At 43.8% G+C, this 12,004-nt stretch overlaps 1 protein-coding gene across 8 annotated transcripts in view; it reads left to right on the top strand.

Moving 5' to 3' along the window:
• OGDH (oxoglutarate dehydrogenase) overlaps window positions 1–12,004 on the top strand; it is a 486,510-nt gene that overhangs the window by 420,273 nt on the left and 54,233 nt on the right. For 3 of the 8 annotated variants that reach the window (XM_058445180.1, XM_032758167.2, XM_058445175.1), the window contains 2 exons: window positions 893–983; window positions 9,839–9,883. In XM_058445180.1, coding sequence (XP_058301163.1) covers window positions 893–983; window positions 9,839–9,883 — 136 coding nt within the window. Of the gene's footprint in view, window positions 1–892; window positions 984–1,106; window positions 1,210–9,838; window positions 9,884–12,004 lie in introns of those variants that run through there. The other 5 variants (XM_032758168.2, XM_058445181.1, XM_032758169.2 and 2 more) reach the window with 3 other exon arrangements.

The following is a 12,004-nucleotide window of genomic DNA, read 5'->3' as shown; positions in this document are numbered from 1 at the left end:
AGGAGGCCCAGTGGTGTTTCTTTATCACTGCCTGCACGCAGTTGGCCTCAGTAACAACTTCAGCCTGATCTTGCAGTGACTTGCCAGCAGCTGCTCCCTTCTCAAATTGCTAGCAAGAAATTGTGAAAGAATCTTAAATTGGAAGGGATTTTCTTTCTCCTTTTGGTTTTTAAATAGTTCAAATCAGATGCTTTAAGTCTGTGGTGTAGCAGGGTTTTTTTGCTCTGACTACTGTGTGCTGACCTACTCAGCAGCAGCAGGGCCAGAGCCCTCACTCCTCACGGGGATATATGATAAAGGCAAACCTTCTCTTAGTAAGATGACCTCTTATCTGCACTCCTCACCAATTAAGGCCAACACTTAAACCTTCATTTTCCTACTTAGGAAAATTTTTCTTTAAATTTGATTTATTTTAAATTGAGATGGGGTCTCACTGTGTTGCCCAGGTTGGCCTCAAACTCCTAGGCTCAAGAGATCCTCTTACCTCACCCTCCCAAGTAGCTGGAACTACAGGCATGTGCCACTGTACCCAGCACCTTGGGGAAATGTTTATGTTCTAAGCTGAGGCAGGCTTCACGTTGGAGTAAGAATTGCCCAGCATATCTCATTTCTGTTTATCTGTGGAAACTGTATAAAGATCCCAAGAAACAGATCCTTTCAGACTCCCAAGTTTATCATAACCTGAGTTTATCTCTTTTTTATAAAAGTACATTTATACACAATAGTGCTTTTAAAATTAGTTATTCCAAGACTTTTAAAAACTAATTTTGTCGTGTGGGTTTATTGGTGCTGTGTTCCTCTTTGGAAAAGGTTTGCATAACCTATGACTCTTTTAATCCTCCCCACAGCTCGCTGGATCTGCTTAATGACTTGCTTGTGTTATTGCTTCCAGGTCAGGGGTCACCACATTGCAAAACTTGATCCTCTCGGAATTAGTTGTGTAAATTTTGATGATGCTCCAGTAACTGTTTCTTCAAACGTGGGTGAGAATTAAGCTGTAAATGCTAATTTTAATGTAATTTTACTTTTTTTTTTACCCCTTCCCTCTTTTTTTTTCTTCTGTCCTTTTGTGTGTGTCCTTCCCTCTCATCGTTGCCCACTCATAGATACGAGGGCACCATGTAGCACAGCTGGACCCCCTGGGGATTTTGGATGCTGATCTGGACTCCTCCGTGCCCGCTGACATTATCTCATCCACAGACAAACTTGGTGAGGGTCTGAGAGCAGTCAGCTGCGTTGCTTGAGCTCCTCTCGCTGTGCCACGACCTGTGGTAGCCAGGATGTCCAGGCAGGAGGGAAAGGCTCTTAAGTTTCCTTTCATTCTGATCACTTGAAATTTATCGGTATTGTAGCCTTAGTGTGTTTTGGCCAAGTTATTTTTATCTTACTTTTTCAGCCAGATTGTCTAAGTCTCAAAATTTGAAAATAAAATTTTGGACAGAAAGGTTTGTGGCACAGGGAAAAGTCTTGTCCACCTGAGGCAGGTGGATCAGAAGCACTTCAGAGTATAGCTCTCTTGGCTTCAGGTTTTCAAATGTCAGTGCAGCACTGCCTTCAGTGAGGCATGTCCATGAGGCCTTGCTCAGGAACTGCTGACACAGTCATCCTTTTCTGAAGCCCAGTGTGGCCTTCTCTTGACTGGAGGCCGTGTCCCTTAGGGGACGAATTCTAGAGCAAGTTGTTCAGTTTGGGTCTCCTGATTTGTAATTGCTGGTGATCACACTGAGGAAACTTTGGAAGGCATTCCCACAGCGTCAGGAGGTCAGGGCCTTTGGGAGGGGCATGTGTGGAGCACACTGGGGTTTCGTCACGGTTGCCAGAAGATAGTCCCACCTACACCCCCTCCTCCTCATGAAGTGAGGTGGGTGATGTGGCTGGGCTCTCACCTGCAGTTGCTTTGCAGAGTTAGTGTGCTTTACGTCACTGTGCTGCTAACCTGTACTAAAGAAATGGTGATGTGACTAATTTTTAAATGGCCAGGGTGTTCACAATAGACACTGCATGCTGATGAAATTGATGATCTCTTACCTGCCTAATACTGCTCTTGGGATAGGTATGAAATTAGCCTCCTCACAGGCACTTTTGGGGAATGGTACAGACAGTCTCTAAGGCTCTGCAGTGCCCAGATGTATTTATAGGCATTACTAAGTTATGTCTAGGGGATGAGGCATGAATCATCAAGCATCATTGACTTTGGAATTGGCATTGATGGTTTGTAATTTTTTTTTTTAATACCAGCCCTTTAGCATATTTAGGAAGGGAGTTTAGAGAAATCTTCTTGAATTTTATTGATTAAGGCCAGTTCAGATGGTAGACTGGGCATGAGTTGAACCCTGTTTTTTCATTCCGTGGTGACAACTTTGTGCTTCCAAGAAGAGGGCCTCTCTTTGCAGTGTCCCAGGAGGTCTTGGAGCCTCTTCCCTACTGCTCACCCCTTAGTATAGCGATCCTCCCTGCTGGCACCCCCAGTCCCATCACAGCCTGTCTGCCCTGTGCCTCTCCAGCCCCCAGAGACTTCTAGACCTGTGGGATCCTCTTCAGGTGCTCAGAGCAGGCCAAACTCCCCAGCTGATAGACTTGCTACTCCCTGATGAAGAGCACAGGGACTTGCATCTGGAAGCCACCTCTTCAGAGGAAAACCTCACTCTGCATTTAGGCAGGGTAGGGTAGCTGTGGAATGCTCATTTTCTTTTTCTTTTTTTTTTTTTTGAGACGGAGTCTTGCTCTGTCGCCCAGGCTGGAGTGCAGTGGCATAATCTCGGCTTACTGCAACCTCTGCCTCCCAGGTTCAAGCAATTCTCCTGCCTCAGCCTCCTGAGTAGCTGGGACTACAGGTGCGCACCACCACACCCAGCTAATTTTTGTGTTTTTAGTAGAAACGGGATTTCACCACGTCGGCCAGGCTGGTCTTGAACTCCTGACTTCACGATCCGCCCACCTCAGCCTCCCAAAGTGCTGAGATTACAGGCGTGAGCCATCGCGCCCAGCTGGAATGCTCATTTTTTACAAGCAGCAAAACATTCGAACAGGAGAGAAGCAGATGAAGTGACTGACTCTCCCTCTCCTTCCAGAACCTGCATCGTCCCAGCTCCTTGTCCCAACTGTGCACGTTAGTATAACCAGGGGAGCTCTAAATCTCTCCTCTCTTCCCCTTCAGACTAATATCAAGAGGGGCCACACCTAGGTAAACCCAACCCAGCATAGTCTTTTAAGGGTGAGAAACCCTAAGCACTGTCAACATACACACTAATTTCCCATCTCATTAGTGGCCGAGGCAGGGCCAGAATCTGGGAATCTCTTCTCAAGCCATCACAGGGTCTCACCATATATTTCACTCTGAAATAGTGTCCTCAGTATTTGTGTGAGGTTTGTGGTTCCAGATTCAGCAACAACATCATGGTGAGGGTGAGAGGACAAGAGGACTTTATAAACCAAGAAACTAAAACATACAGAAGTGGCCCTTCCTGAAATCCTTTGAGAAAGGAAAACTTCTGACCTCTCTGGCCAGGAGCCCTTTGGAACCACTGAGAGAGAGAGTCAGGGAGTAGTCTCCACGTTTCAAGAGGAAGGTGCATTTTAATCCTGTGGATTTGAAATAGTATGACCTAAAAATCGCACTAAAGTCTTCAGGTACAAAAAATGGAAACCTCGTAAACTTGTTAAAACATTTGTATCTGTAGGAAAATTGGTCTCGAACACTCACCCTTGATGTATGCAGGTCTTCAAGAAAACAGCAGTCAGATGTGACCGCTAGACAGTTTGTAGAACACTTCAAGACCCGTCATCTCATTCGAACCTCAGAGAGCCTGGACTCTGGAGCCACACTCCCTGGATTGGAATCCCAGCCCACTATTACTAGCTGTGTGACCTTGGGCTAGTTGCTTAACCTCTCTGTGCCTCATCACCTCATCTGTAAGGCAGGGGTGTTGGTACCTACCTCCTCAGGTGGTTTCAAAATTGAATAAACTCCTTAAAATAGTGCCTGGACCTTAGCTGTGCGCCAAGTGGGCTTACTAGCAATCTTTTGAGATGAGTAGCTGCCAAACTCTCTGGTAATAAGATAAATTCAGAAACTGAGAGGTCAAGCAAAAAGACCAGGAACACACAGGAGTTAGTGGTGAAGACTGCCCTGTAGCCAAATGATAAGGAAGCAGCGTAGCATCTAGTGCAGGAATTTGCAAACTAAGAAGTGAGGACTCTGTATGGGGGATGTTTGGGGCCCAGGAGAACTATTTGCCAGCTTAGGAATGAGACAGTAGAAGGGGGTAGGCTGAGTGGCAACCTGGTGACCTGACCAGTGTGTAGATGGGTCAGGGATTGTTGTGTAGTGGTGTCCTGTGTCACATGACTATTTCCCCAGAGCTAGGATTCTTGCCATGCCTCCGCTTAGCCACCCTTCCCACCTCCCTGTGGATGCAGGCACAGTTTCTCCCTCTCCTTGGGGAAACAGGCTCACAGCAGTGATCATACCCGTGTTTGAACATAGCCTGTGGTGTTTCTGTCAGAGCTTGTTCTGTCTTTTGTTGGAAAAGCTCCAGGTAGGGGGCAGTGATGGAGGGCAGGAGCCGTTGGCAAAGCCATTCATTCTCAAAGGGCACTGATGATGCTGCCCTGAAAACACTCTGCCAGCTGAGCACCTGGGTGGTTGGCCAATTTGGTCTGCAGTGCAAGCAGGGAATTCTGTCCACTCTGAGTTTTTTAATAAAGTGGAATATATGCTATAGTTTCCACTGAGTTGACCTTTTATGACCATTTTTGAAAAGTTTGGGAAATCCTGGCTTAGGGCACCTGTCTTCACTTCTCAGAAATTCTCTTGGTCCCTGAAGTAATAAGGAAAGATAATTAACAAGTAGACTCTTGCCAGTTAGGAGAGACTGTACAGACACAGAACTCCTCAGTTGCGCCAGAGCGTCAGGATTTACCATCAGATGTTATGGACACACTCTTGCCCTCGGTTTTATCTTTCAAGTGTAGCATGACAGAACTTGTTATGAATACAGTAAAAAATATTGTTGAGATGGTAGGGCCAGTGGTTTATTATCATCATCATCATTATTATTATTATTATTGAGATGGAATTTCGCTCTTTTGCCCAGGCTGGCGCGCAATGGTGCCATCTCAGCTCACTGCAACCTCTGCCTCCCGGGTTCAAGTGATTCTTTTGCCTCAACCTCCGGAGTAGCTGGGATTACAGGCACCCATCACCACATCCAGCTAATTTTTGTATTTTTAGTAGGGACCGTGTTTCACCATGTTGGCCAGGCTGGTCTCGTACTCCTGACCTCAGGTGATCCACCTGCCTTGGCCTCCCAAAGTGCTGGGATTACAGGCATGAGCCACCACACCCAGCCTAATTAAAATTTTAAAATTTAAATAGAGACAAGGTTTCACCTTGTTGCCCAGGCTGTTCTCAAACTCCTCTGAGCTCAAGCAGTCCACCTGCCTCCGCCTCCCGAAGTGCTGGAATTACGGGAGTGAGCCAACCGTGCCCAGCCTAGTGATTATTTTCATTAACAATTTTTAAAATTGATTTTAGAACAGTTTCTCAATTATGTGTGGATTATGTTCCATAATTGTGCAGGTGATGGCTGGAACGGAGATAACTTTTTTTTTTTTTTTTTTGAGATGGAGTTTCGCTCTTGTTGCCCAGGCTGGAGTGCAATGGCACAACCTCAGTTCACTGCAACCTCCGCCTCCCAGGTTCAAGCGATTCTCCTACCTCAGCCTCCCAAGTAGCTGGGATTACAGGCACCCACCGCCATGCCCAGCTAATTTTTTGTATTTTTAGTAGAGACGGGGGTTTCACCATATTGGCCAGGCTGCTCTCGAACTCCTGACCTCAGGTGATCCACTCGCCTCAGCCTCCCAAAGTGCTGGGATTACACGTGTGAGCCACCACACCTGGCCAGAGATAACTTTTTAACAAAGTGTTAAAGTTAGGGGCCAGTTTCCAGGTAAATCTCCAGATGCCCATCTTAATTTGTGCCAGGCTGTACTATAAACCTCATTTCCCTGGGGAAAGAGGGTTCAGAGTTCCAACATGAGACACTTTATTTTTTTATTTTATTTTATTTTTAAAATAGAGACAGGGTCTTATTATGTTGCCCAGGCTTGTCTCAGACTCCTGGGCTCAAGCAACCCTCCTGCCTTGGCCTTTCAAAGTGCTGGAATTACAGCAGTGAGCCACCGCACCCAGCTGACACGTATTAAATACACATTTCTCTTCACTCACATTCCATAGTGAGGTTCCTTGACAGCAAATTTGCAGATCCGGAGAATGAGGCACCAACCTCATGTTACAATATCCCTGAATGGATCCAGTCAGAGTGGGAGGTAGTGGCAGCCCAACGTCTTCTGGTAGGAGGGCTCCTAGGGAGGCTTTTTCCACTGGCTGTTGAAGAAGGGTCATCAGTTGAGGTGCCATGGTAGATATGGGTGTATATTGCAAAACACTAGAACCCGGGTATTATCAATAGAAAGGTCTAGACAGTGAGTCCCAACAGTGAGGCCCACTCATTTGCCTAATTAGAAACAGTTAGAAACTCTTGCTTAATTAGAAATTCTTGCCCTCGTTTTTTCTTGCTGTTGTTTGGTTTTTTTTAATTATTATTTTTGTTTTTTTGAGACAGAGTCTTACTCTGTTGCCCAGGCTGGAGTGCAGTGGTGCAATGTCAGCTCACTGCAACCTCCACCTCCCAGGTTCAAGTGATTCTCGTGCCTCAGCCTCTCAAGTAGCCGGGATTACAGATGTGCACCACCATGCCCAGCTAATTTTTGCATTTTTAGTAGAGAAGGGATTTCACTGTGTTGGTCAGGCTGGCTTTGAACTCCTGGCCTCAAGTGAGTCACCCGCCTCAGCCTCCCAAAGTGTTGGGATTACAGAGGTGAGCCACACTGCGCCTGGCCCAATTTTATCTTTCAAGTGTAGCATTTGAATTAGTTTCCCACTTAAAAATGCCACTGTCTGTGGTTTCGGTATAAATTCTGTAGTATAACTTTTCACAGTGACAAAAATGATTGAGATGTACTTTACTGGGTTTTTTGTTGTTGTTGTTTTGTTTTTTGAGACAGAGTCTCTTTCTGTAGCCCAGGCTGGAATGCAGTGGCACGATCTCGACTCACTGCAACCTCTCCTCCTGGATTCAGCCAATTCTCCTGCCTCAGCCTCCTGAGTAGCTGAGACTACAGGTGTGCGCCACCATACCAGGCTAATTTTTGTATTTTTAGTAGAGACAGGGCTTCACCATATTGGCCAGGCTGGTCTCAAACCCCTGACCTCGTGTAATCCACCTGCCTAGGCCTCACAAAGTGCTGGGATTACAGGCGTGAACCACTGTGCCTGGCCTAATTAAATTTGTTTTTTTTAATTTTTATTTTATTTTTTTTTTGAGACAGAGTCTCGCTCTGTTGCCCAGGCTGGAGTGCAGTGGCAGGATCTCAGCTCACTGCAACCTCTGCCTCCCAGGTTCAAGCAATCCTCCTGCTTCAGCCTCCCACATAACTGGGATTACAAGTATGTGCCACTACGCCCGGCTAATTTTTGTATTTTTAGTAGAGACGGTGTTTCACCATGTTGTCCAGCCTGGTCTCAAACTCCTGAGCTCAACTGATCCACCTGCTTTGGTCTCCCAAAGTGCTGGGATTATAGGCATGAGCCACCGTGCTCAGTGAGATGTACTTTAATGTGAGATTTAAACATAATTAAAAGAGAATTAAAAACCAATTGTATAAATAAATGGGAAGAAAGTGTGAAACTTCTCTCGAATTTACCATTGATGTTTACAAATTGCTAATACCATTTTATGAAATGAACTTGAGTTAAATAGTTAAAAAGTCAGTTTAAAAGTTCAAAAATGTGGCAAAATATCAACTACTTAGCTCTTGCCTTTCTCTGACAACCTGCTGTCATTAACAGCACAGCGAGTCATGACAAAGTTTCCACACATCGTCCTGACCTTCCAGGGCTCTCCGGTTTGTTCCTTTGATGGCTGAGAAAAATAAGCTAAAAATAGAGTTGATGTTTAATTAGCTTTTGTAATTTCAGAGTGATATAGAGCAGTTCATTTAGTAAGCATTGATTGCTGTGTGCAGCGTGCTGTGTGCCACAGATAACCGAGGAGCTGGAGATGAGGTTTCCTAAGTGACTCGGGAGGGCGGGGCCAAGCTAAGAACATAACCAGGGTGGTTGAAGCCATGGGCGATATGGTCACCCTCAAGGAGAATGAAGCTGGCCAAGCAGACATCTGACATTTGAGAAGATTATTTGACTGGAGATACTCAGAAACTGGTAAACCGAGTCCCCTAGCTCCCAGCATCACATTCCTGCCTCTGTGCTTCACTTGGAAGTACTGTGGCCAAATCTCTATCCCTCCCTCTCTCCTCCCTCACAGCACCTGCACTCTTCAAGAAGTAATTTACAATGCTTCAAAGCACTCAGGTGTTGGAAAATCTGTGTGCTTTCTGTAAATTGTGACAACCAGAATATCTTCTGTTGTTCTGTTCACTCTCCTCTTCTTTGGTTTGTGTCTTTTGTTTGCCTTTTATTTTAAAAATATAAAAAAGTACAGATAAAAGTAAGAGCATTCACATACTCAGTACTAAGAATGTAAACATTTTACCACATTGCCTTTAGATTTTTAAAAATGGGAATGAGTATTTAAGGTTCCTTTTGAGGCCCTCCCCTGTGTGGATCCTTACCTGGAGTCTCCAGGGTGACTAACATACACCTCACTTACGGCATCTTGACATGGTCTCATGTCTTGGTTTTGAAGACTGAAGGAGAAAATTTAAGATTCTTCATCCTTGCCTTAAGCAAAATATTGACATTTAGATATTCTGTTGTCTTAAGAGCCACTTGGCTCTGAGTTCTTCAGTGGTTATTGTTCCCTGGGGGAAGGAGACATGTGGCTTGCCCAGGACTGGAGACCTGCAGCCCCTGTCACAGCCCTAGGAAGCAGGCCTGTTTCCTGGGGTCTGAGTCTGACTTCAAAGGAAGTGCTCGCTGGCCATTCTCTGCACTCCCAGTACAGGGAGCATACCCAGTGACAGCACTCTGAGTGCTCAACCATCAGCCTCTCTGTGTGCCTGTGTTACTGCCTACTTTCCTGACCCCATCCCCCAGGCTCGCACGCCCAGACAGTAAGGGTCAGGAGCATGTTTTGTGTATCCAAATAAATGTCTTGATTTCACCAGTGGCTCAGAAAGCTGTTATGTATAGTAGAAATCCAATTAAAAGTTTACAGGTAGAAGAAAATGTACAGCTGTGGAGACGTAGCTGTGGCTCTTGGGTGGTTTTCAGCTAGTAAGCTCTTCTTTTCTAGTTTGCCTTCTTGAGCTGGGAGATCAAGGACTCCTTCCATTCTTTAGAATTCTTCAAAATCTTACAGTTTAGAGTAGTCTGCCGCCTGAATCTAGTGCTGAGAAATGTCTACTCTAAAAATTAGGCTTTTTCATTTTCTTTTCCTCAATTTTCATCTCAAAGTAGTGACTTCCCAGGAAAGTGCTGTTATCCGCCACTTCTTGAAGCTAAGGAGATGAGGAGCTCTCAAACGACGCTGCCTGATGGCTTTCTATTGTCAGGGTGCTAACCTCCCCTCCTTCTGATTCACCTTATTCCAGCTGTTCTATGAATCATTTCCATGTTTAACAAAATTGACCCCCTGACCATGTAACCCACCCACTTCTCCCTTGATGTGTGTGTGTGTCCCTGTGATGGTGTCTGTGCTACCCGTTACTGCAGTAATGGTGTAGGGTGTTGGTGTTTGGGTCTTTTTTAAACTAACTCTCACCTGTCTTTTTCCTTCTGCGCTCACCCATGATACCCCACTCTGCCTCTCAGATCTTGCAGTTTTCAAGGAACGACTTCGAATGCTAACAGTAGGAGGTATGAAAATAATGAGCCTTTCACCTTTTCAGAGTTGAGGACTTCATTTGAATAGGATGTGCAACTTTTCCTAGCATGCAATATGGGGAAAGTTGACACAGCTTCTGTCACGTGTTTTTAAGTTTGTTAATTGTTCTGAAATATATTTTTCCCTTCTTTTAGTTATTAACCAATAAGTAGAGCTACTTATATGGTATTGTTTTGTTTCTGTTCATTTGTGTTCCAAAGAGCACTTTTCATCTTCACGTGTGCTTCATCGCTTCACTGTGAGCTTCCATCTTCAGCATAATTCACCTTTAGCTGCTGCCATAGCCAGCTGGGCACATGAAGCCATGTTCAGCTCTGCATGGTGGCTTGTCCTGTCCTCAACATTCTGTGCTGAGGCTTTGACTGGACTCTGGATTCTTCCAGATTCTGCTTCCTGGGCATTTTGGGCAAGATTTCCAAAATGTTTTATGTTTGAAGGCCAACTGAAGTATTAAAAACTTACCGAGAACTCTTAGTGGCCCTCAGTTGGGCAAAACACATTTGAGGAATCCAGAGTCTAAATGCTGGGGGATCATCAGCCTGTTGTCATCCACCCTGGTGGCCAGTCTCTTCTTTACACTCTGGCTTCTCTAAGCAGTTATCTTTTTTCTCCTTCTTCTAATATCTGTGAAACTCTACTTTTTCATTACACTTTTTATTTTGAGATCATTGTAGATTCATATGCACTTGTGAGAAATAACAGTTCTGTGCCCTTTGGCCAGCTTCCCCAGTGGTAACATCTTGAAAAGCTATAGTACAACATCACACCACTACACTAAATTGATAAAATAAGACTCTAGACATCCATCACCACGAGGATTCCTCCTGTTGCCCTTTTATGACCATATCTACTTCCCTGCCATCCCAGCCACTACTTGTATTCCCTGGCAACTACTATTTTGTTCTCCATTTCTGTAATTTTGTCATTTCAGGAATGTTATACATGTGGAATCACAGTATGTAACCCTTGGGGATTGGCATTTTTCAATCAGCATAATTTTCTTAGAGATTCATGCAGGTTGTTGGTGTGAATCAATAGTTTGTTCCTTTTTATTGCTGAGTAGTATTCCATGGTGTGGATGTACTATGATTGTTTTTAACCATTCACCTGTTGAAGGACCTCTTCATTGGAATGGATTGTTTCCATTCTTTGGCTAATAGGATCTTTTGCAGAGCAGAAGTTTTTAATCTTTTTTCCCCCTCGTTTCCTACCTCAGCTTATATGCCCAAAGTTTTTAAGCTTGATGACATCCAGTTTATTAATTTTCCTTTTATGGATTGTGCTTTTGGTATGAAGTCTAAGAACTCTTTCCTTAGCCCTAGATCCCCAAAATGTTCTCCTATGCATTTTTCTAAAGGTTTTATAGTTTTGTGTTTTACATATAAATCTATGATCCATTTTAAGTAAATTTCCATGTAAGGCATTTAGATCAAGATTCTTTTATTGTTCATTTTATATTTTTGTGTGTAGATGTCCAGTTGTTCTGGTGCCATTAGCTGAAAACTCTGTCTTTCCTTCATTGAATTGCTTTTGTACTTTTGCCAAAAATCAGTTGGACTTATTGGTGTGGGTCTATATCTGGATTTTCAGTTATTTCCTTTGTGTGTCTGTTTTTCCATCGATACCACAGTGTCTTGATTACTGTAGCTACTAAATTTTATTTTTCATTTACAATATCGTTTTAACTATTCAGGGGCCTTTTCCTTCTCCATATAAATTTGAGGATAAGCATATCTATGTCTACATATACCTTGCTGCCATTTTGATAGGAATTGGCTTAAACCTATAGATCCATTTAGGGAGAAAATACATTTTTACCATGTTGTCTTCCAATCCATGAACATAGTATGGCTCCTCATTTATTTGGATCATTGATTTTTTTAATCAGCTTTTTGTAGTTTTCAGCATATACATTGTGTATATGTTTTGTTATATTTACACTTAACTATTATTTTCTTTTTTAACGTTAGTGTCCACATATTCATTGGTAGTATATAGAAATATAATTGATTTTAGTGTTTATGTTGCATTCTGAGATCCTGATGAACTCATTCTAGGGCTTTTTTTTTTTTTTGTAGATTCCTTAGGATTTT

Source organism: Hylobates moloch, unplaced genomic scaffold (assembly GCF_009828535.3).
Source record: "Hylobates moloch isolate HMO894 unplaced genomic scaffold, HMol_V3 SCAFFOLD_1, whole genome shotgun sequence".
In the NCBI taxonomy this organism is placed as follows: Eukaryota; Metazoa; Chordata; class Mammalia; order Primates; family Hylobatidae; genus Hylobates; species Hylobates moloch.
The sequence above is the reverse complement of the archived record's forward strand: the minus strand, read 5'-3'. Positions and strand labels throughout refer to the sequence as shown.